Raw genomic sequence first — 22,248 nt, forward strand, 5'->3', positions numbered from 1 at the left:
GGAGCCTTGGCTGTGGGAGGGGAAGAGAGAGATACAGAGGCAGGGACAGAGAGGAAGGAGAGGGGGAGGACTGGGTTTACTTCTGAGCTCTCCGTTCTGTTCTATTGTACTATATGCCTGTTCTTATGCCAGTACCAGGCTGTTTTGAGTACAATAGCTTTGTAGTATAACTTGATATCAGGAAGTGTGATACATCCCCCTTTATTCTTTTTTAAGATTGCTGAGGCTATTCGTGTTCTCTTTTGGTTCCATATAAATTTTTGGAATATGTGATCTATATCTGTAAAGTATGTCATTGGTATTTTAATTGGTATTGCATTGAATTTATAAATTGCTTTGGTAATATAGACATTTTAATGATGTTTATTCTTCCTAACCATGAGCATGGTATATGCTTCCACTTGTTCGTATCTTTCTTGATTTCTTTTATCAATGTTTTATAATTTTCCAAGTACAAGTCTTTAGTCTCCTTGGTTAAATGTACTCCTAGGTGCTTTATTTTTTTGGTTGTAATTGTGAAGGAGATTGTTTCCTAATTTCTCTTTCTGACTGTTCATTGTTGGTGTATAAAAATGCCTCTGATTTTTGAGTATTAATTTTATATCCTGCCACTTTGCTGAATTCATTTATCAGGTCCAGAAGTTTTTTGAATGAGACTTTAGGGTTTTCTATATACAATATCATGTCATCTGCAAATAATGATAGTTTTACTTCTTCTTTTCCAACTTGAATGCCTTTTATTTCTTCTTCTTGTCTGATTGCTGTGGCTAGGACTTCCAGGACTATGTTGAATAAGGGTGGTGAAAGGGAGCACCCCTGCCTTGTTCCTGATCTTAAGGGTATTGCTTTTAATTTTTTCCCATTGAGTATGATGTTGGCTGTGGGTTTGTCATAGATGGCCTTTATTATGCTGAGGTATGTTCCCTGTATTCCCACTTTGTTGAGAGTTTTGATGATGAATGGGTGCTGGATTTTATGAAATGCTTTATCTGCATCTATTGAAATTATCATGTGGTTTTTCTCTCTTTTTGTTTATGTGATGAATCACATTGATTGATTTGCGAATATTGTACCAGCCTTGCCTCCCCAGAATAAATCCTACTTGATCATTGCTAATTTTTGTTGAGGATTTTAGCATCTATATTCATCAGGGATATTGGCCTATAGTTTTTTTCTTTGTGTTGTCTTTGCCTGGTTTTGGAATCAGAATTATGCTCGCCTCATAAAAGGAGCTTGGAAGTCTTCCTCTTGAATTTTTTGAAATAGTTTGAGAAGGATAGGAGTTAGTTCTTCTTTGAATATTTGGTAGAATTCACTTGTGAAGCCATTTGGCCCAGGACTTTTCTTTGTTGGGAGTTTTTTGATATCTGTTTTGATCTCATTTGGTGTAATCGGTCTGTTTAGGTTTGCTCATTCTTCCAGATTGCTTTGTATGTTTCAAGGAATTTGTCCATTTCATCTAGGTTGTCTAGTTTTTTGGCATACAGTTCTTCATAGTATTTTCTTACAATATTTTGTATTTCTGTGGTATCAGTTGTTATTTCTCCACTCTCATTTCTAATTTTATTTATTTGAGTCCTCTCTCTTTTTTTCTTGGTGAGTCTAGTTAAAGGTTTATTGATTTTGTTTACGTTTTCATAGAACCAGCTCCTAGTTTCATTGATCCTTTATATTGTTTCTTTAGCCTCTATGTCATTTATTTTTGCTCTGATTTTTATTATTTCCTTTCTTCTACTACATTTGGGCTTTACTTGCTGTTCTTTTTCTAGTTCTTTTAGATGCAGGGTTAAGTTGTTTATTTGAGCTTTTTCTCGCTTCTTAAAATGTGCCTGTAGTGCTATGAACTTACTTCTTAGTACTGCTTTTGCTGTGTCCCATAAATTTTAAGTTGTTGTATGCTCATTATATTTATTTCTAGAATTTTTTTTCTTCTTTGTTCTCATTCTTAATCCATTAGTTATTTTACAACCTGCTATTTAGTTTCCATGTGTTTGAGAATTTTTGAGCTTTTCTGTTGTGGTTGACTTCTAGTTTTATGCCGTTGTGATCGGAGAAAGTGCTTGATATGATTTCAGTCTTCTTAAATTAATTGAGACCACTTTTGTGCCCTAACATGTGGTCTATCCTAGAGAATGTATGATGAGCACTTGAAAAGAATGTATATTCTGCTGCTTTAGGGTGAAAGATTCTGAAGATATCTATTAAATCGAGTTGATCTAGTGTGTCCTTTAAGTCTGCTGTTTCTTTGTTAATTTTCTTTCTTGAGGATCTATCTAGTGATGTTAGTGGGGTATTAAAATCTCCTACAATTATAGTATTGCTATTGATCTCATTTTATGCTTTATAATCACCTCATGAAAGTAGTAGAGTAGACATTCTACTTTTGAAAAATTACAAAAATGAGATGGTGGGGAGGGGTGTTGAATTGCTTATGGAAAAACACAATGGAAAGGCCAGTTAGAATTGTAACCTAAGTCTTCTCTCCAGAGCTTTTTACAACTTTGATTTATTTTCTCTTTTTCCCCTTTTGTTGAGTTTCTTCTTCTCAAACTTTAACAGACTTACTTTTTTATTTTCTTAAAGATATAGAGTCCCTGCCCTCTTAAAACTTCTCTGTGTTGGAAAGATAAAATAGTAAACAATTTAGGGAGGAGAGATTCAAGCAGGAAAATTTATTGATAATATTTGCTAAATGACTATAAAAATATAATTATTTTTAAAATTGTATGTCATTGTTAAGCAACTAATAATTTTATTCTTGAAGAATTTTTCTGATTGGATCCCCAATTTTTTTTCAGAAGAGCAATTCTGAGTGGCTTTAACTGATCTGAAAGGTGGACATTAGGAATAATTTTATAAATTGTCCTAGTTTTCATCTGTTGCACTTACCTTTTTAAAAAAATATTTTTGTTTCTTAGTCTGAATACATTTATAACTCTTTGTTGTTGCTTTTTTTCACAAACAGAGAAATGGAGCGGACTCTGTTTCTGAAACATGTTTTGAGAACTTTGCTTTTAATTGCACTCCACCATATTCACTTATCTACAGACACTTTGGAAAGATAGTTATGTAAAAATGCAGTCAGTTTTTAGGCATAGAATTTTTTTTGTGTTCACACATATTCTAGGGTAATATATTTAATTAAGTAAGGGTATGAAATTTTGCCTTTTTGGTAGACTGAAAATTATAATTTTGCCATTTGAAATTAAAACTTGAAAAGGGGTCTTATTAGATTCTCTCTACTATTGTGTATCTATCTTTTGCCAGTAAATGCTTTGGGACACCTGTCCTCAGCTCTAGCTAAGTCTGAAGGAGTCTGTCAGGGCCATTGCCTGTATTTTTGAGGCTTCATTTAAGGGAAGTGTAGTGGTCAAATTAAGGAAATATTTCATTAGTTTTAATGAATTCGTGAACAAAACAGTCATTCCCATTAGAATTTTTCCAAATATATAAATTCTTACTTCAATCAGTAAGGATTCTGTACACAATAAGAGCAGGTTAATTTTGAGCCATGCTGTATCTATCTGCCCTGAAAATGAAAGTAGCAACTTGACAATAATAGGCCCACCCACCAGAAAGCAGAGTTTCAAAAAGTCTCCATTCATCCCTTGCCTGGTGGTTGGTTCAGTGTGATTCTATATTTGTGTCTAAACTTTGTCCATCATCCCTGAGTGGTGATTGTAACCACATCTCAAAGGAAGTCCTCTTCAGCCTGAGGAAACTGCCCAAGATTGCAGAAGCATTGGCATCCCTGAGCTGTGCATTGACCAGAGGGTGGTTTTGTGTGTGTCACTTAAGTCAATTTTTTAATATCTTTTCCCACCTTCTTTGGACCATGGTCCTGTGTATCATTTTGTTCCCTAAAATACCTACATTACCTTAACAGAAATTGCAACCTCCCATTGCTACCTAGTGCCTGCGTGGGTGCCCAGTGCTCACTCACTGCCTTGCTCTGTAAGCTCCAACCACAATAACCTGCCTGCAGTTTCCTCTCATTTTATCTACCATTTCGTCTCTCTGGCAGATATTCCTTGCTTTCTTCCCTCCTATTCTGGCTAACTCCTACTATTCTACAACATTCTAGATTTGGTTTAGGCATCATTTCTACCAAGAAACCTTCTTGCAGCCCCCCCCTATTATCTCTGCCTGTCTATCCTTTAAATTAAAAAAAAAATTATGTATGATTATGTATTGGAGAGAGAGGAAAGGAGGAAGGGATGGGGAGAGAGAGAGAAACATCTATTTGTTTTCTACTTATTTATGCGTTAATTAATTGGGTGATTCTTGTATGTGCCCTAACGAGGATTGAACTCACAATCTTAGTGTATCTGAACAATGCTCTAACCCTCTAAGCTAGCTGATCAGGACTCTTCTTTAAATTTTTAAAACACAGCTTTATAGAGATATAATTCACATACCATTACAGTTCACTCACTTATTGGTTATTTATATTTAGGTATGTGGAAACATCACCATAGAACTTTTATATTTCCTCAAAAAGGAACCCCATACACTTTATCTACCCCCTCCCTATATCCTAGCCCCAATTTCAGCCCTAAGCAACCACTAACCTATTTTCTCTATTATGGGTTTTAATATGAATAACAACACATAACATACAGAATTTTTGATTGGCTTCTTGCATGTGGCATAATATTTTGGGGGATCATCCGAGTTGGGGCATGTATCAGTATTGTGTTCCTTTCTATGGCTGAGTAATATTCCATTGTATTGTTCTACATTTTGTTTTTATCCAATCACCATCTTAATGTTGATGGTTACTTACTTGGTTGTTATTTATAATGCTGCTATGAACATTCATGTACAAGTTTTTGTGTGAACATGTTTTCATTTCTCTGGAGTATATACCTAGAAGTGGAATTGCTGGGTCATATGATAACTATCTGTTTAATAGTCTGAGGAACTTCCAGATTCTTCCAAAGCCCCTTCACCCATTTGCATTCCCATCAGCACTGTGTATGGGTTCCAGTTTTTCCACATCCTTGTAACTCTTGTTATTATCTATCTTTTTGATTCTTACCATTCTAGTAGGTGTGAAGTGGTATCTTATTGTGGTTTTGTCTCCTTTATTTTATGTGTGTCCTCAGTATCCCTACATTGCTTCTCAATGTGCAGTACACATGCACATATTGATTGGACTTGATTGAATGTGTTATAAGAGCTGTCATTTTTATTGTTTTTCAATTTTTATTTCAGCAAGTGTCCAGCAGGCACATGTGATGGGTGTTCATTCTATTTCCTGTGGGAGAGTGCAGAAGCTTGCCCTCTGTGCACAGAGCATGACTTTCATGAGATCGAGGGAGCCTGTAAGAGAGGATTTCAGGTACGGGCAATCTGAGCAGAACTGTGTCATTGAAGATATAATTATTCAGTATAGCATCGCTTACTTCATAGAAACTCAGATTCACAAGCATGGCGGAAGCTTATAGTTCACTTCATGTGGAATTAATATGCATTTAAAGTCACAGTTGTTAGCTAACCTCCCATATACCGAGGTAACTGAGGATGTACACTGAGACATGGAAAAGGAATTATGATAAGGAAGTTGTAGGTTGTGGATATTTACTTGGATTATAAAAAGAAAATGGTTTCATTAAACTATGATATGATCAACTGACCTGTGTGGTGCAGTGGAAAAAATAAAGCGTCAACCTGGAACACAAAGGTCGCTGGTTCAAAACGCTGGGCTTGCCTGGTCAAGGCACATATGGGAGTTGATGCTTCCTGCTTCTTCCCCGCCTTCTCTCTCTCTCTCTCTCTCTCTCTCTCTCCTCTAATGAATAAAGTCTTTAAGAAAAGTTAATTTTATCAATGTCACCCCATCAAAATTAATCAAAAAAAAATGTGTCTCATGGCTAATTCAGGCAGTTAAAAGAATAGTATAAGGATGCTAATTCTGCTTCTCAGGCCACATCCTGCAAAAGGGGCCCCAAGCAAATTGGTGATTTGGCTCCTCTGATTTTGCCAATTGGATTTTAAAAAATAGGTCAGGAATGCCCTGAAATGGAACTAACAATACATGAGCATAAATTTAAAGGACTTTTGGAGCTGATGTATCTGTTATTGCTAAACTACATTGGCCTCCTTCCTGGCTCATTCATGCAGCAGCCACAGAATTACAAGGTATAGGGCAGAGTAAATCCCCTCAACAAAGCTCTAGTTTTCTACATTGGTAAGATTAAGAAGGTCATTCTGGATTTTTTTAAGCCTTATATTCTCCCTGGATGGCCAGTTAATTTGTGGGGTAGAGATGTTTTGAAAAATATGGAAGCGTTGCTTGTCAGTTCTAATGGTTTAGTCAGTACTCAGATGCTGGATCAGGGATTTTTGCCCACCAAGGGACTAGGGAAAGAACAGCGAGGAATTCTCATCCCCATAGAAATGGCACCCAATACCAGAAGGTGTGGATTGGGATATCAAAACTTAGCATAGGGGCCTTGGTAGCTCCTGCTACCTCAATAATGCATTGTGCAGACCCAATTACTTGGAAATCAGATAATCCTGTATGGGTATACCAATGGCCCCTTTCTCAGGAGAAACTTAGGGCAGCTGCTCAATTGGTACAAGAGCAGCTACAGCTTGGGCACATTGAACCATCTAATATCCCATGGAATACACTTCCATATTTTGATCTTGTTGCCTCCTGGATTATCAAGGGGCATAGGCGACCCTTACAGCTTATAGGTTTTGAGCCTCAAAATTATTGTTGTTCCTTTTTTCAAAGGATCAACAACAATGGCTCTGGGCGACTTCCTCTAAATGGCAAATTGCTCTTGCAAATCAATGGACAACTTTATACTGAAACTATCAACTTAAAATCAGCTCAAAGTCTAGAATTATATGCCATGATCATGGCTTTTCAGCATTTGCCATATTCCCACTTTAATCTATCTACAGACAGCAAATATTTACTTATGGTGTTTCCGCTATTAAGACTGCTGTCTTAGGGACAAATGCTGATGAACTATTTTAGCAGTTCCTCCTTCTTCAAAGACTTGTATGTCAACATAGAGCTCCATGTTTTAAAGGACATACTCGAGCTCACTCCATGCTCCCTGGAGCTTTAGCACAAGGGAATGACCATTATTTTTCTTTTTTTTTTTTTTTGTATTTTTCTGAAGTTGGAAACTGGAGGCAGACAGACAGAGTCCCCACATGCGCCTGACCAGGATCCACCTGGCACGCCTACCAGGGGGGCATGCTCTGCCCATCTGGGGTGTTGCTCTGTTGCAACCAGAGCCATTCTAGCGCCTGAGGTGGAGGCCACAGGGCCATCCTGAGTCCCCGGGCCAATTTTGCTCCAGTGGAGCCTTGGCTGTGGGAGGGGAAGAGAGAGACAGAAGGGAGGGAGAGGGGGAGGGGTGGAGAAGCAGATGGGCACTTTTCCTGTGTGCCCTGGCCGGGAATCGAACCCAAGACTCCTGCACATCAGGCCGATGCTCTACCACTGAGCCAACTGGCCAGGGCCTGGGAAAGCCCTTGTTGATCAAGCTAGCCAAAAGAAAATTATTTGGAGCAACTATGACAGATCGAGCAATTCAGTCTCATACTATTCATCACCAGAACGCTGCAGCCCTGTGTAAACAGTTTCAACTTTCTCGGGAAGCAGCACAGCAGATTGGGAAATCCTGTCCAAGGGGTCCTATACTACAATCTGCCCCTTCATTTGGAGTTAACCCTCAAGGACCCATACCAGGACAACTTTGGCAAATGGATGTTACTCATACACCTTCATTTGGCAAACAGTCCTATGTCCACGTTACAGTTAATACATATTCTGGATTTATAGTAACCTCTGTCAGAACAGGAGAGGCTGCTAAGCATGTTATAGCTCATTGTCTGTTTTCATTGTTGTATTATTGGATTTCCTAAACTGGTTAAAACTGACAATGCTCCTGCATATGAAGCAAAAGCATTTACTGTATTTTATCATTCTTACAATCTTTAAAGTTAAGGTATTATTAAAGTGTACCCAGCAAATATTTTAAGGTCAATTTTAAAAAATTTAAAAGGGGGGAGTCATATTCTGGAACTCCTACGGGTCTACCATATCATGCTTTTTACTTTAAAAAAATTAAAAATTTTTTTGAATGCTGATGAACAGGAGACGCCAAATCTTTTTCTCCTGCAAACTACTACCTTCTTTATTTGATCCAGCTAATAACACTGTTTTGTCTTTTTCCAAATAGCTCCAGATATATGGAAAAGATTTATATAGGCGGATGGGGATCCTCAAACCCCTCAGCGAGATCTTCTGAGCATGGCCTTTAAGATACCAAGAGGCAGAAAAAGCCCAATAGAGATCAGGGAACTACCAGCTTTTAGGATACGCCCTTAAAGGCTCCAACACCCCAAATGGGTCTCATAGGATGCCATCTGGGTCCTGCTTCAATAGTGGAAAGGAAGGTCATTGAGCTAAAGCCTGCCAGGCTTACATGCCTCTGCTGTGAGGAAACAGGGACACTGGAAGGTTGGCTTCCACCTCGCTCCTCTAAGAGAGGGTTCAGTCTCTTCCAGCCCTGCTCCAGCCACCTATGACCTAACCTTGCCCAGAATGCTGGCGTTTGCCACTGAAGGCTGAAGGTGCCCAGGGCCGTCGGCCCCATCTACGACACTGTGGACGAGCCTAGGGTATTTCTTCCAAGAAGCAGGTAAACTGATCTCATTTGCACAAGGGCCACTTAACTATGCCTTTTCTGAATAGTCAGGTTTTTTATTCTTCCCTTGAAGATCTCTGTTGTGGGTGTTGATAGTCCTGTTTTCTGCTGCTTTGTTTAATATATAGTGTTTCCTTTATTCCTCCTACCTCAATGCCCCACTCATATTTCAGGCTGGGACCTACTCCTAATTTAGAGCTCTCTTTCCCCCTTTTGCCAACTTCTATCATGAATCCACCTTTGCCACCCAGCTTAGTGTATCCCAAGGTTCTCTTTACCAAGCCACAGTCGCAGAGCTCCAGGAAAAGCAACCTGGTCTCATCTCTCCAGGCAGAGGAGAACAGAAGCTCCATCTCCATACATGCTGCAGATGGCTTTTTCAGTCTACCTAAATCATTACCAGCTAGAAGCAGCGGTCATTGTGACTTGGACGTGAGCTGCAAAGTATAGAATTGTGACAACAATTCCAGTGCCATGCAGACTTTTTCTGGATGTGGACTTTTTCTGGACTCCTACTCCTTGTGACAGCTCCTAACAGACTGAACTGGGGTTGGGTTGCATTTTTCAGGGATTTGGCATGGTGATGGTGCCAACTTGGAATTGGTGAACATGTTAAGGACACTACTCTTTTATGGATTCTTGCTGTATTGGCCAAGAGTTTGCTTAAAGGCTTTAATCACTGTAAAAAAAATAGAAGACTGGATAAAGAACATGTGGCACATATGCACCATGGTATACTATTCAGCCATAGAAATGATGACATCGGATTACTTACGACAAAATGGTGGGATCTTGATAACATTATACGGAGTGAAATAAGTGAATCAGAAAAAAACAAGAACTGCAGGATTCCATACATTGGTGGGACATAAAAACGAGACTAAGAGACATGGACAAGAGTGTGGTGGTTACGGGGGGTAGGGGGAGGGAAGGAAGGAGAGGGGGAGGGGGTGGGGAAGAGGCACAAAAAAAACTAGATAGAAGGTGACGGAGGACAATCTGTCTTTGGGTGATGGGTATGCATCTGAATTGAATGACAAGATAACCTGGACATGTTTTCTTTGAATATATGTACCCTGATTTATTGATGTCACCCGATTAAAATAAAAATTTATATATAAAAAAAAAAACAAGAAAAGTTAAGACTGACCTGTGGTGGTATAGTAGATAAAGTGTTGACCTGGAACCCTGAGGTCCCTGGTTCAGATTCCTGGGCTTGCCCAGTCAAGGCAAATGTGGGAATTGATGCTTCCTGCTCCTACCTGCTTCTCTCTCTCTCTCTTTCCTCTCTAGAATAAATAAAGTCTTTAAAAATATTTTAAAAAGAAAATAAAAGCTAAAAAAGCTATGATATGATCATGTGATATAATTAAAGGTATAATTTAGGTGAGAATGGATAACTGACTCACCACAAGAAGCATGTCTAAAGGGTAAGAGCATAGTCATAGAATAGCCATCCTATTCTACATTTTCTTTTTTGTTCTATTTATCTGTTTTTTTAAAAAATAAAGTTAAGGTTCAACTCTATGTTTTTTGTTTACTTTTTACATTTAATATATTTCCTTTGTCATTAAACTTTTTTTAAAAAAACATGGCTTTTAGTTATTGACAAATGTTCTATTATATATATAATTTGGGATTTAATAATATCCCTGTTCAATATTTGAGAAAAAGTTTTAAACAATATTTTTGTAGCTCAGTAATGAACATTCTTGTTGGAAATTTGATTATTTCATTCGAGTTATCTGGGTTCAGGGAGATGGTCACTTTTAAGGTTCTTGATATATCTTGGTTGCTTTGGTTGTACCAGTTTGCACTTCTACTAGTATTTGAGAGTGCCTACTACACTGCACCAGTTTTTAGTCATTATGTATGAAAATCACAGACTTTTCTTCCTTCAGACCAGTTACCTACCTCTTCCCCCTCTCAACATTCTATTGCAGTGATGGTAAAGAAGCACAGATGAGAATAAATCAATGCTGGTGTGGGACCCTGTTGAGAGTGGGCACCAGAGAATCAGAGATTCTGATGAGATTTCTGAGAGCCGGAAGGTAGAATAGGACTGATCATTTGGTCATCATGGAGTGGGGACCATGCTGGAGTGTTCATTGCCTAAGGAGGCCAGAGGGAAGGCGTTTTGCTAGGAAAATCTTAACAGGCTTGTAATGGGCAGGTGGAAGGCAGAAGTGTGAGAAATCAGAATACCTCCACCCAATTCCATGCATTCAGCATCGTTGGAAGAAGTAGTGAGTAGTGTTCACCTCTAGGGAAAAAAAAACAACATTGAGAAAAATTTTCTAAATTGGTAGTTTTCAAACTTTAGTGACAGTGAACCTATAGTAAGAAATATATATTGATACATTGAATACCAAATCTAGTACACAGGCACAAACTCAGACATATAGAGCTATACCTAAAAATAAAATATAAAATGTTTTCTTAATAATTTAATGCAAATAGGAAAGTCCCTAAACAGACAATTCTAAAACAAAAAAAATTTTTATTTAATTCATCAAGTGTGCTTACCTCTAGATAGCTCATTTCAGTTTTGAGCAGACAGTTGTTCACACATCTAGTGACTGTTGAGCCACTTTCTTTTTAACATTATTAAGTAGGTCAAGGATTAAAAAGTTCAGGTTCACAAAATATGGTGTCTTTTAAATCCTTTTCATAATAATAATATATTCTTTAATGCTTCACAATGGAAATTCATATTTACCTTTTCACTAAGATTATGATAAACTTATAATAATTTTTTGGAGTAAATTAAAAACTAAGTTGCATTCTATTCTTTGGCTACCACATTTACTTCAAGAGTTTTGAAAAGCTAAACTACCTTTTATTCAAATATTCTTTTTCTTTCTCTTCTCTTTTTTTTCCTTTCTTTCAGAGGAGGGGAGATAGTGAGGCAAACTCCCACATGCTCTCTGACCGGGATCCACCCGGCAACCTCATCTGGGGCCAGTGCTCAAGTACTGAGCTATTTTTAGTGCCTTAGACTAATGAATGCCTCCAGTAGAGTTATCCTCAGTGCTGGGGGCCATGCTCAAACCAATTGAACCTCTGACTGCAAGAGGGGAAGAGGGAGAAAAGGGAGAGAGGGAGTGAGAAGAAGCAGATGGTTACTTCACTTGTGTGCCCTGACCAGGAATTGAACTCAGGATGTCCATATACCAGGTGGACGCTCTATCCACTAAGCCACTAACCAGGACCTTAAATATTCTTTAATATTTAATATTTCTATTCTGGGAAGGTAAAGATTAGACATTTAAGACAGCGAGGGTGCAACAATTTCTCTAATTTGATCTCAAACTGTCTTGAGAAAGCTGTGTTCAACATGTTATAAGACTATTTAGGAACAGATTGTTGCTAGGTAATTATTTTTAAATATTTGTTTTGACCTTAAGAATAATATTTTTTGGAATACTTTGATGTATTTAATGTATTGAAATATACAGTCCTCCCATATTTCCAATTTAATTTCAGAAATACCAAAATCAGTTAAATATGTTTTTTTTTGATTCTTAGAAGTCAATTTTGAAAACATTTTCCAAATGAGATCAAGCTTCAACTAGAAAAATATGAATGCCATATCTGAGCTCATACATCTTGCTTAGTGTATCTCATTGCAACAGCAAACAAATGGGTGTGACACAGTAAGTGGGTGGTTTACCTCCTATCTCTGAATAAAATGTTTCAAAGATTCTACTCCTTCATGAACTTTATATAATACAAAGGATAGCTTTCACTGTGTTTTCATTATGCCTACTAACAAGGGGAGATTGCTTTGGATGCCAAAGCCATTGGATGACAGTAATTATCAAATATTGCTACGGGTATCTTTTAATCTTTAAATAATTCCACTGTATTTTGCTTTTGTTCCTGCTCCATTCTTTGTAATTTTTCATTTTATATTTCACTTTCACAGTTCTGTAAATACATTTAATCCAGATATGTGTGAAGTTAAAATTGCACACTACAAGTCTTCCACATATAGCTGATATAGGCCAAAGGAGCTGTACAACTTTTTTTTTTTTTTGGAGCTGTACAACTTGTGATAAAAGTGCTCTTATCAAATTGGATCTCGAAAATCTATACCAGGTTCTAAGGATGTGTTAAATGTTGCTTCTAAATGCCAGAGAATAGTAAAGATTGGAAGAGAGACTATGTGGACACTAAGAGAAATGTGTTCAAATTTATCATCAAATTTATCTTACCCTGTTCACAAAATATCTCTACACACTGGAAGAATATGTTTTTCAGCTGTGTTGCCAGCTGTTTTCCTGTTTTCCAAAGACATGTGACCATATGAAGGGATAAGACTTCTTAATTAATAGAATGAGTAAGCCATGTATAAAATGACTAAGTTATAGATGGCTAAGAAATTTTGCCAATAGCTTGATTTTTTTAAATCTATCAATTTGAGGAGCTTATTGAAAACTTAAACGTACTGGGTTTACAAGTATCTTTTTAATTTTGAAGCTATAATGCTTTATTTATAGGATTGTCATTAGACATTAGAGCTTACTGTTTTCACTGGGTAGACATTTAATAAAACCATAAGTTTTTTTATGGTCTGTTTTCTTGTTTGAACACACTTCAGATGAAGTCAACATTTGCTGACAAGGGTTAACATTTTCTCCTATTGTTATTATTCACGCTTACCAATGCAGCAGCTCAACTTGAATACCCCTCTCTAGTGCTCACATCATTGTTCTCATACAATTGTGACCCATTTTAAAAGTAATTTATTCACACTAAGGCAAATGTTACAGTTATCATGCACTAAAAATTTCTAAATTTCAATGCACTTTAATATATATATATATATATATATATATATATATATATATGCTGAAAGTTCTTATCCAGAACTTGGTTGAAACTTTATCTCAAATAAATACGATTCTTCCACATCAATTACTTTATGACTAACTGCAAAAATGTGTATGTGTGTATAAAATCAAATTAAGCATTATGGTGTTATCCTTCTGTTAGGGTGTTAATAAAGTGACCATCATACACCAGAAAATTTAATGAGACACCATGAGCAAAAAATGTAATGCCCCATGACATTTAATGTCACTGGATATAATCATCATGCAGATTGCTACTGGTCACTGCATATGTTGAAATGTATTAGGAACCGTGCACTGTACTCTGATTTTTAGTCCTAATCTGCTTTATTTGATGCATTTATTTTTAAAAATTGCTGGTTGAGACCCAATATACTGATGCTATTATTCGCTAGTTAGTTGTAACTTGCAGTTTGAAAAAACATTACCCTAAATAAACTGAGTCATCTATGTTTGGAGGCTGAGAATAAGAAATTACGAGAGTAGTACAGACCCAGAATGATGCCCTCCTTATTTTTGGGATGGGTAAGAGGGGTGCAATCTGTGTGCCTTTCCCTGTCCCAGTCATCAAAGCTGCCAGTCATATCATACCCCGTGCCCAGGGTCTAGGGTCTGCCCCTCTGCTCAGATGAGAGGCCTGCAGGGGAAATGGATCTACATAATGGGGTAGGTGAAAACATTCCAACTATACTTATATTAAACAGCTAATATTTTATTTAAAAATGAATCAGAAGTCAGAGATTATTAGAAATGTGAGGAAAATAGCCCAAAGGCTGTGTCCAGATGGATCATTTTTATTCAACTTCCTTGATGTGTACCAAGCCTTCTGATCTGACAGTCCATGGTTTTATTTGACTTTGCTGCATTTTAATTCATCATTTCCTTATTCACTCTCTTCTGTATCTTTTCTATATCGTCTATTCTTCTGGAGCTTCTACTAGATGCATGGGGAATAATCTTCTAAACCTACTGTGAATATAGGGTGAGCAAACCCCTTCTTCTGAATGTTATTTCTCATGTTATCTCTCTGTGTGTGCTTTTTTAAAGGAAACCTTATATGTGTGGAATGAACCAAAATGGTGCATTAAAGGAATTTCTTTGCCTGAGAAAAAGTTGTCAACCTGCGAAACAGTTGACTTTTGGCTAAAGGTGGGAGCAGGTGTGGGAGCTTTCATAGCTGTTTTGCTGGTGGCTCTAACTTGCTACTTCTGGAAAAAAAATCAGAAGTAAGTAACCTCATTGGAGTGACCATATTAGAACTGAAGGATCTCTTCTGTTGTTAAAATTTTAGATTAAATCATTATATCCAATAGTTTCTTTCAGAGACACAAGAGTTTCTCCAAGTGAAGGAGTTATAGGAAAGGCCTTTGAGAAAGCAATGGACATCCTTATTATTCTGATAATTTAGAGATTATTGAGTTAGACCTTTAATACAAAACAAAAATGGGGGGTCCAGGTTGCTCAGGTCTGAAATTAGAAGGCACATTTTTCTCTGTGTCAGTTTTTCTTGCCATGATATGATGTATTCTTGCTCCAACTTTTCTTTTTTAGTTTCTTGTGGGCAGATATTTACAAAACTACAACAACAAAACCCCAAGACTAATTGCATAAGTAGATACCACCTTTATTTATTCAAGGACTCCAACAATCTGGAGTTGAATATTGAATATTTATTCTAACTCCTGATTTTATATTGATGTGTCATATGATTTGACTTTTCAGAAATTATTTATGTGTCATTGAGGCTGTGAAAGTTCTATATGATAATGGCTGAGGACAATTGGAATATCTGCGTTTTGAGTATAAAGGAATGAGTGATAGAAATGGTAAAGGCCAAATCAATTGCCTGTATGGTATTCTTAGCCTTGTGAACTAAACTTTGGATTACTGTATAGTGAGTTAGCTTGCAAATATTTATAAATTAAGAAAATGCATTCAGACCTCAAGACTTCTCTTTGGTTTTCCAAAGTTCATAATTGGACAGTTTAGTCCATGTAAAATAGTTATAGAGTTAACAGTATTGCGCTGATTCTCTGAAATTCTGACAAAGCTTCATGTGTAGATGGTAGATAAATGAGAACATAGAGTGTGCTATCTGTATGTGACGGAAATTTGTTTTTAGAACAGATATACTACAAGACAATTTAATGAGTTGGTATATGACCACCTAAAATAAGTACTATTTTATGTTAAACCTCCACTTTATTTATTTACTACCACTCAGACTGGAGTACAAATATTCCAAATTAGTAATGACAACTAACTCAAAAGAGTGTGAACTCCCAGCTGCAGACAGTTGTGCTATCATGGAAGGAGAAGACAATGAAGAGGAAGTTGTATATTCCAATAAACAGTCACTATTGGGAAAACTCAAATCCTTGGCAACAAAGGTGAGAGCAGAATTTTAACCTAGTATTACTATGCATGTATAAATTAGTGGCCATATTAATCTAATAGTCATATTTATGCAAGCCCTGTCATTTAGCATGTCTATGTCTCCATCAACATTTATTCAACAAAATATTCTTAGAAGTACATAAGAATGTAAATACAAGACTATTCACTGCAGCATTCATTTTGCCAGTTAATCAAGCAGAAACAATCTAAAATACCATCTGTATGGAGTTAGACAAGAAATTTCCAAATATCAAAGTAATGGAATACTGTATAACTCAGAAGCTATTAAAGATAGCAATACCTATGTCCATAGGTCCAAGATAAAGTGAAAACAGCACCAAGACTAACACATTTCTATTCAATATACATTTATGTTAGTATTACCATAACAAACTAACAGTAGGTGCTTTTTGGCAGTTTTGAAATAATGGGTGTCTTTAGTCTTTGAAGTAATACATTTTTGTCATGTTTGAATTTTCACAAGGACAATTTTAATAAAATATGTTCATTTCTACTTTTTAAAAATTTTATAGCATGATTGCTTCAGGCGGAGAAAATAAAAGTTTTATAAACTGTTGAGGTATTAAATGTACCTTGTAGATGTCATCACATTTGTTGGCTTTGAAATGTTTACTCTTTTTAAACAGATAACATGAAACTTTCAATATTATTTGTAAACACATTGTATTGACATTCTTTACCATTGACTTAAAAGATGAGAAATTATAAGTTTATTCACTCAGGATTAAAAATAGAATCAAACAGAAGACAGGAGATGCATTTACAATGATTTTCAGAAGGAAAGACAAGTGGCAAAAGATGACATTTTTTGAAAGTGTTTTAGTAACTGGCTCCTTTTACTCTCCTGATTTAAGCATATATAATAAATATAGAGGATCATTTTTTTGTGTGTGTGTGACAGAGACAGAGAGAGTGAGAGAGAGGGACAGAGACAGGCAAGAAGGGAGAGAGATGAGAAGCATCAATTCTTCATTGTGGCACCTTAGTTGTTCATTGATTGCTCTCTCATATGTGCCTTGGCCAGGGGGCTACAGCAAACTGAATGACCCCTTGCTTGAGCCAGTGACCTTGAACTCAAGCTGGTGAGCCTTGCTCAAACCAGAGAAGCCCACGTTCAAGCTGGCAATCTTGGGGTCTTGAATCTGGATCTTCCACATTTCAGTCTGACGCTCTATCCACTGCACCACCACCTGGTGAGGCTATAGAGGATCATTTTAATAAAAGAATAAGCCCAGCCCTGGCCAGTTGGCTCAGTGGTAGAGCGTTGGCCTGGTGTGTGGAAGTCCCAGGTTCGATTCCTGGCCAAGGCACACAGGAGAAGCGCCCATCTGCTTCTCTACCTTTCTCCCTCTCCTTCCTCTCTGTCTCTCTCTTCCTCTCCCACAGTCAAGGCTCCACTGGAGCAAAGTTGGCCTGGGCGCTGAGGACAGCTCCATGGCCTCCACTTCAGGCACTAGAATGGCTCCAACTGCACCAGAGTGATGCCCCAGATGGGCAGAGCATTGCCCCCTGGTGGGCATGCTGGGTGGATCCCGGTTGGGTTCATGTGGGAGTCTGTCTGATTGCCTCCCCACTTCTAACTTTGGAAAAATACAAAAAAATAATAAAAAGTAAAAAATATTAATAAGCCATACTCCCCTTCTAGTAATGTTATTTAATTTTTCTTGATATGGTAGTTTAGGATGGATATTATTGCTATGGAATATTGAATATGCAGTGCTTGTCAAGAAATGGCATTTTACCCTACTTTCTAGTTAACTAGTGAGCCCGCCATAGTTTCATGAACACTTTAGAAGACATGAGATTCCCGGTCAGGGACAAAGGACAGTTTAGCACTCACAGCAGCAGCACTAACCTGAGTATCAGCATTGATACCAGTTCCGAAAGCACCACTTGCCACAGGGCTATGCGAACAGGAGCAGACTACTATTGCTCACAGTGACATGCAGTACAGGAAAGGAAACCTAAGCTTTGGGAACCTCAGTTTCTTTGAATAGGCAATGAATATCCCTCTCCTTTGTTTTTACTGAGTAGGTAGCATGCCTATTTATTGCTTCAGAGGGAGATACTGTTTCCAAGATTGTCAGCAAACCTTTTGCTCTAGAATGAGACAGTATCTTATCTTACAAGGTTGTTTTCTATCAAAGATCCTTGAAAAAATAGTCTCATCAAAGGGAAATCAGTGTCTTACTCATAAGATGTGTAGAAATGCAAAAGAGTTTTGCATAGAGAATTGTATCCCAACAATATTCAAAACTCATTTCTACATCATCTTGACTTCTGGTGAATTTTTCTGTTAGTATAGCATTCCATTGGCTATTCTGAGTAACTCACTGAGGCTGGTATCAAATGTGGTCAATTTGCTTTATACAGCACTTAAGCAAGATGAGACCAACCTGTATTTATTAACCTGGACCATAACCCTAGGGATCCAGACCCAACTGTCTGAACAAATCCCATAAACCATCAGCACCCACCTTAGAAAGCTAGAAGGCTTTCTCTTTTTTTTTTTAAAGATTTTATTTATTCATTTTAGAGAGGATAGAGAGAAAGAAGGGGGGAGGAACAGGAAGCATCAACTCCCATATGTGCCTTGACCAGGCAAGCCCAGGGTTTCGAACCGGCGACCTCAGCGTTCCAGGTTGATGCTTTATCCACTGCGCCACCACAGGTCAGGCCTAGGAGGCTTTCTCTTTAAGTCCAGGAACTGACCTTTCCACTGAACGTGAGACATGTTCACTGGCACTGAGGTCTTTCCTCCACAGCGTTCAAGAGGAAGAGAGTCAAGAGAGTTGTTAAAAAATTTACAGAGACCCAATGTATTTCCCTCTTTTGTTTTGGACTATGGTAGCAGAACTTGGTGAGCAGTGCAGTCAACCAAGTGATCATTATCCTTTTGACCTAGGGCCCTGGTCAGCAAATCGCAGCTCGCAAGCCACATGCGGCTCTTTGGCCCCTTGAATGTGGCTCTTCCACAAAATACCACACGCAGGCACTACCTTGATAAGGAATGTACCTACTTATATATAGTTTAAGTTTAAAAAATTTGGCTCTCAAAAGAAATTTCAGTCGTTGTACTGTTGATATTTGGTTGTTGACTAATGAGTTTGCCGACCACTGATCTAGGGTGATGACAATTCACCAAGACAATCCAGGTAAGATTTTAGTAGTTGCATAGACTTTGTGTTGGTCTTCAAGGAAGAAATATAGAACAATGATTTTGTCCATAACAGAGTGTAGACAGTTAGTTGATATTATCCTGAATGTCTTCAGAAGCCAAAGTGGTATCATTCATTACTTTTGCTAAAGTTGGAGATAAAATTTTGTACCACCTTTTCTAATCGAATAAGTGCCCTTAGCAGTGATTTTCAACCTTTTTTTTTCATGGCACAAACACACACTAATTACTAAGGTCAGTGCCCCTGACCATTTTCATCTCATGGCACAAATAAATTAGTTACTAAGGAAGAAGAGGACAGGGCCCCTTTTTCTTTAGTAATTAGTTTATGAGTGCGTGAGAAACAAAGGTTGAAAATCACTGCCTTAAAGAGCATAAATAACAAGTCAGTTACTCCTTTAGGAACCTCTTCTTAGTAACAAAGAGTAGTCTCATTTTGGAAAGATCCTTGCAGTTGTCTAAGAGCTACGTGTTCTGTTGGGGATGTTTCTTTTCTTATTTTTAAGTGAGAATGGGGAGGCAGAGAGACAGGCTCCCACATGTGCCCTGGCTGGGATCCACCTAGCCAGCTCCCTGTGTAGGGTGATGCTTTGCCATCTGGGGCTGTTGCTCTGTTGCTTGGCAACCAAGCTATTTTAGCACCTAAGATGAGCCATGAAGCTATGCTCAGGGCGAGGGGACAACCTGCTCCAATTGAGCGATGGCTGCAGGAAGAGAGAAAGAGAGAGAGAGAGAGAGAGAGAGAGAGAGAGAGAGAGAGAGAAGGGAGAGGGGGAGGGGGTAGAGAAGCAGATGGATGTTTCTGTGTGCCCTGACTGGTAATCAAATCCAGGACATCCACATTCTGGGTCGATGCTCTACCGCTGAGCCAACTGGCCATGTCCAGGAATCTTTCCATATGTAGATGAATTATGACCACTCCAGGGGTGCAAGTGCAAGTCCATGTGTTTTTAGGAGGGAAGCAAGACATAGTGTATCTGGAAAGAAAGTAGTATTTATGCTTGTTGGGGACAGCAGGTAGCACCTACAGAGTCAGGCAGTACAGTGTTTGTTGCTACAGAGCTCCCAATTCACCTTAAATAATTGTGTCTTCTCTTTGTCTTTGGGAGACTGCCTGAGTGCAGTCGATCCACTTTTCCAGTTTGTCTATACCACAAACTGATTAGTATTTGTCACTTTGTGAAATGACTGAGCAATTGCTATGAGAATAGAGGTATTGATTGCTATAATTCTGGGGCAAGTGCTGGGGCTATCCCCTGCTGTTTCTGATAGATTTTTGGGGAGATTTAAAGAGAATGGTACCCAAGTTGTTGTTAGAGCATCTAATGGGCATGGTAGACCCAGTAATCAGTTAAGTTTAAGGCACTTAACAGTTTGAGAGAGGAACACTAAGGCATTTTCCTTCATGAGAAGGTGACAGTGCCTCTTGGGAAAAAAATGATCACTAATGTCCTTTAATCCTTCCTACCTCTTAGGGTCTAAGGTACCCCAGGTGCTTCATTATTAGACTATATTATTGTTCTCCTTCTGACACATAATCAATCTGTCCCATTTTAGTAGCTAAAATTTCACCTTCTTTCTACTAATCCCCTACTGGCACCTGGACCTATGTTCCAGAACATTGAGGTGAAAGAGAGACAAGGTTATTTTAAAAAACATATGGACACCTAGTTTATCCCCCCATATTTGCCCATGTAGGTATAGCAAGACTTGATGAGCAGTGTATTCAACAAGTGGTCATTATCCTTTTGATCTAGGATCATGACAATTCAACAAGACAATACAAGTAACTAAACAAACCACAATTATATTTGAATCTTCTAGGCTCCTATCAGAAGGGATTACCACCAGGAGCATCCTGGAGGTTACTGTTGGAAAAATAAGGACACATCATGCCCAGGAATGTTTAGAGCAGAATCTTTGATTTTCATATAATGTATGTAACCTTAAACAGAATCAATCAGTATCTTTCCCCCATTTCCCCTTTCCATGGAGTAGCCAAGAGGAGATGATCCCTTTCTGGGGACAGTGATTTTTAATAAACAAACTACTTAAATCAGATGTATGGACCAGGAAGAGGCAAGGGAGACAGAGTCACAAATATTTTTGAGTCAATTTTTGAGAAGATCATTCTAATAGTTAATAGCACTATATGCCTTTGGATGGTAGGAAATGTGGAAGGTCCACCAAATACCTCTACTCTAAGCCCATAACTGGGTACCTATTATGATAAAAAGAACACCATTGTCAGACTTCAAATGGTCCATAAAGCCAAAAAATATTAAGCAGATTTGTTTTAAGGGCCAGGATGGTGTGACTGGAGTGAATTAATCAGACTGGAATAGAAGCACTATATCCTGAACAGGTGTCATTAGTGATGAGGCACCACTATAGACCACAGAGGTGGACAAAAGTCTGATGCAGTTCATTTGCCAGGAAAAACGGGAAAACTTTTGGCATAAGTCCCAAGTCTAGCATAGTGTGGTAAGCTTTGCATCAGAATAATAGTGCTTCACGCTCAGTCTGTGATGGCAAGTTCATTGATCTGTTGGGCAGGATGTACGGTCTTTATCAGATGGACCCAGATGATTTAGTCAGGTCCTAAGATTTGTTCCCAAAGAAGGGTGATTAATATGCCAGTCTGTAGTTTCCCAAGTGTCAGAAAAAGGTTTATTGACTCATATTTTAAGTCAGTAAAAATAAAACAAGTATTAAAAAGAGATGTATAGACCATAGCTATGGCAATGGCTTTGGGTTCAGCCCCTGGAGCTGTGCAATCCTATAGGTTTTCAGTTCTGCATACCTTGTGCAGAGATTTAATAGCTGCAGCAGCCAGTGGGTACCATTGGGTTTCAGCTCAACCAAACCATCAGTGAACCAGGCTCAGACATATAGTAGAACATTGATGGACTGAGGGCTCCAGGGAGCTAGTGACTCTATTTTGAGCAATGCAGTGGGGGATAAAGTTTCCCCCAAAGGGTATGCTGCCATATTTTCATGTGAGACTGGGATGCAGCTGGGGCCTGACCAGCTGTATTCTTGAATATACCACTTTCACTTGACCAGTGAAGCCACTGTGCCCTTCCTACCTTGTTGACCCACCATTAATGGGACTGTC

The 22,248-nt window shown here is 38.1% G+C and overlaps 1 protein-coding gene and 1 non-coding gene across 6 annotated transcripts in view; one reads left to right on the plus strand and one right to left on the minus strand.

Moving 5' to 3' along the window:
- Positions 1 to 22,248, plus strand: part of ELAPOR2 (endosome-lysosome associated apoptosis and autophagy regulator family member 2) — a 302,492-nt gene that overhangs the window by 264,434 nt on the left and 15,810 nt on the right. For 3 of the 5 annotated variants that reach the window (XM_066240442.1, XM_066240439.1, XM_066240441.1), the window contains 3 exons: positions 5,218 to 5,344; positions 14,582 to 14,760; positions 15,759 to 15,924. In XM_066240442.1, the coding sequence (XP_066096539.1) occupies positions 5,218 to 5,344; positions 14,582 to 14,760; positions 15,759 to 15,924 (472 nt within the window). Of the gene's footprint in view, positions 1 to 5,217; positions 5,345 to 8,210; positions 8,304 to 12,206; positions 12,335 to 14,581; positions 14,761 to 15,758; positions 15,925 to 22,248 lie in introns of those variants that run through there. The other 2 variants (XR_010726689.1, XM_066240440.1) reach the window with 2 other exon arrangements.
- On the minus strand, positions 7,413 to 7,488 carry TRNAI-GAU (transfer RNA isoleucine (anticodon GAU)). Its single transcript has one exon. It is a non-coding gene; the product is annotated as a tRNA-Ile (tRNA).

The sequence above is a fragment of the Saccopteryx bilineata genome, chromosome 7 (genome assembly GCF_036850765.1).
Source record: "Saccopteryx bilineata isolate mSacBil1 chromosome 7, mSacBil1_pri_phased_curated, whole genome shotgun sequence".
NCBI classification, from domain to species: Eukaryota; Metazoa; Chordata; class Mammalia; order Chiroptera; family Emballonuridae; genus Saccopteryx; species Saccopteryx bilineata.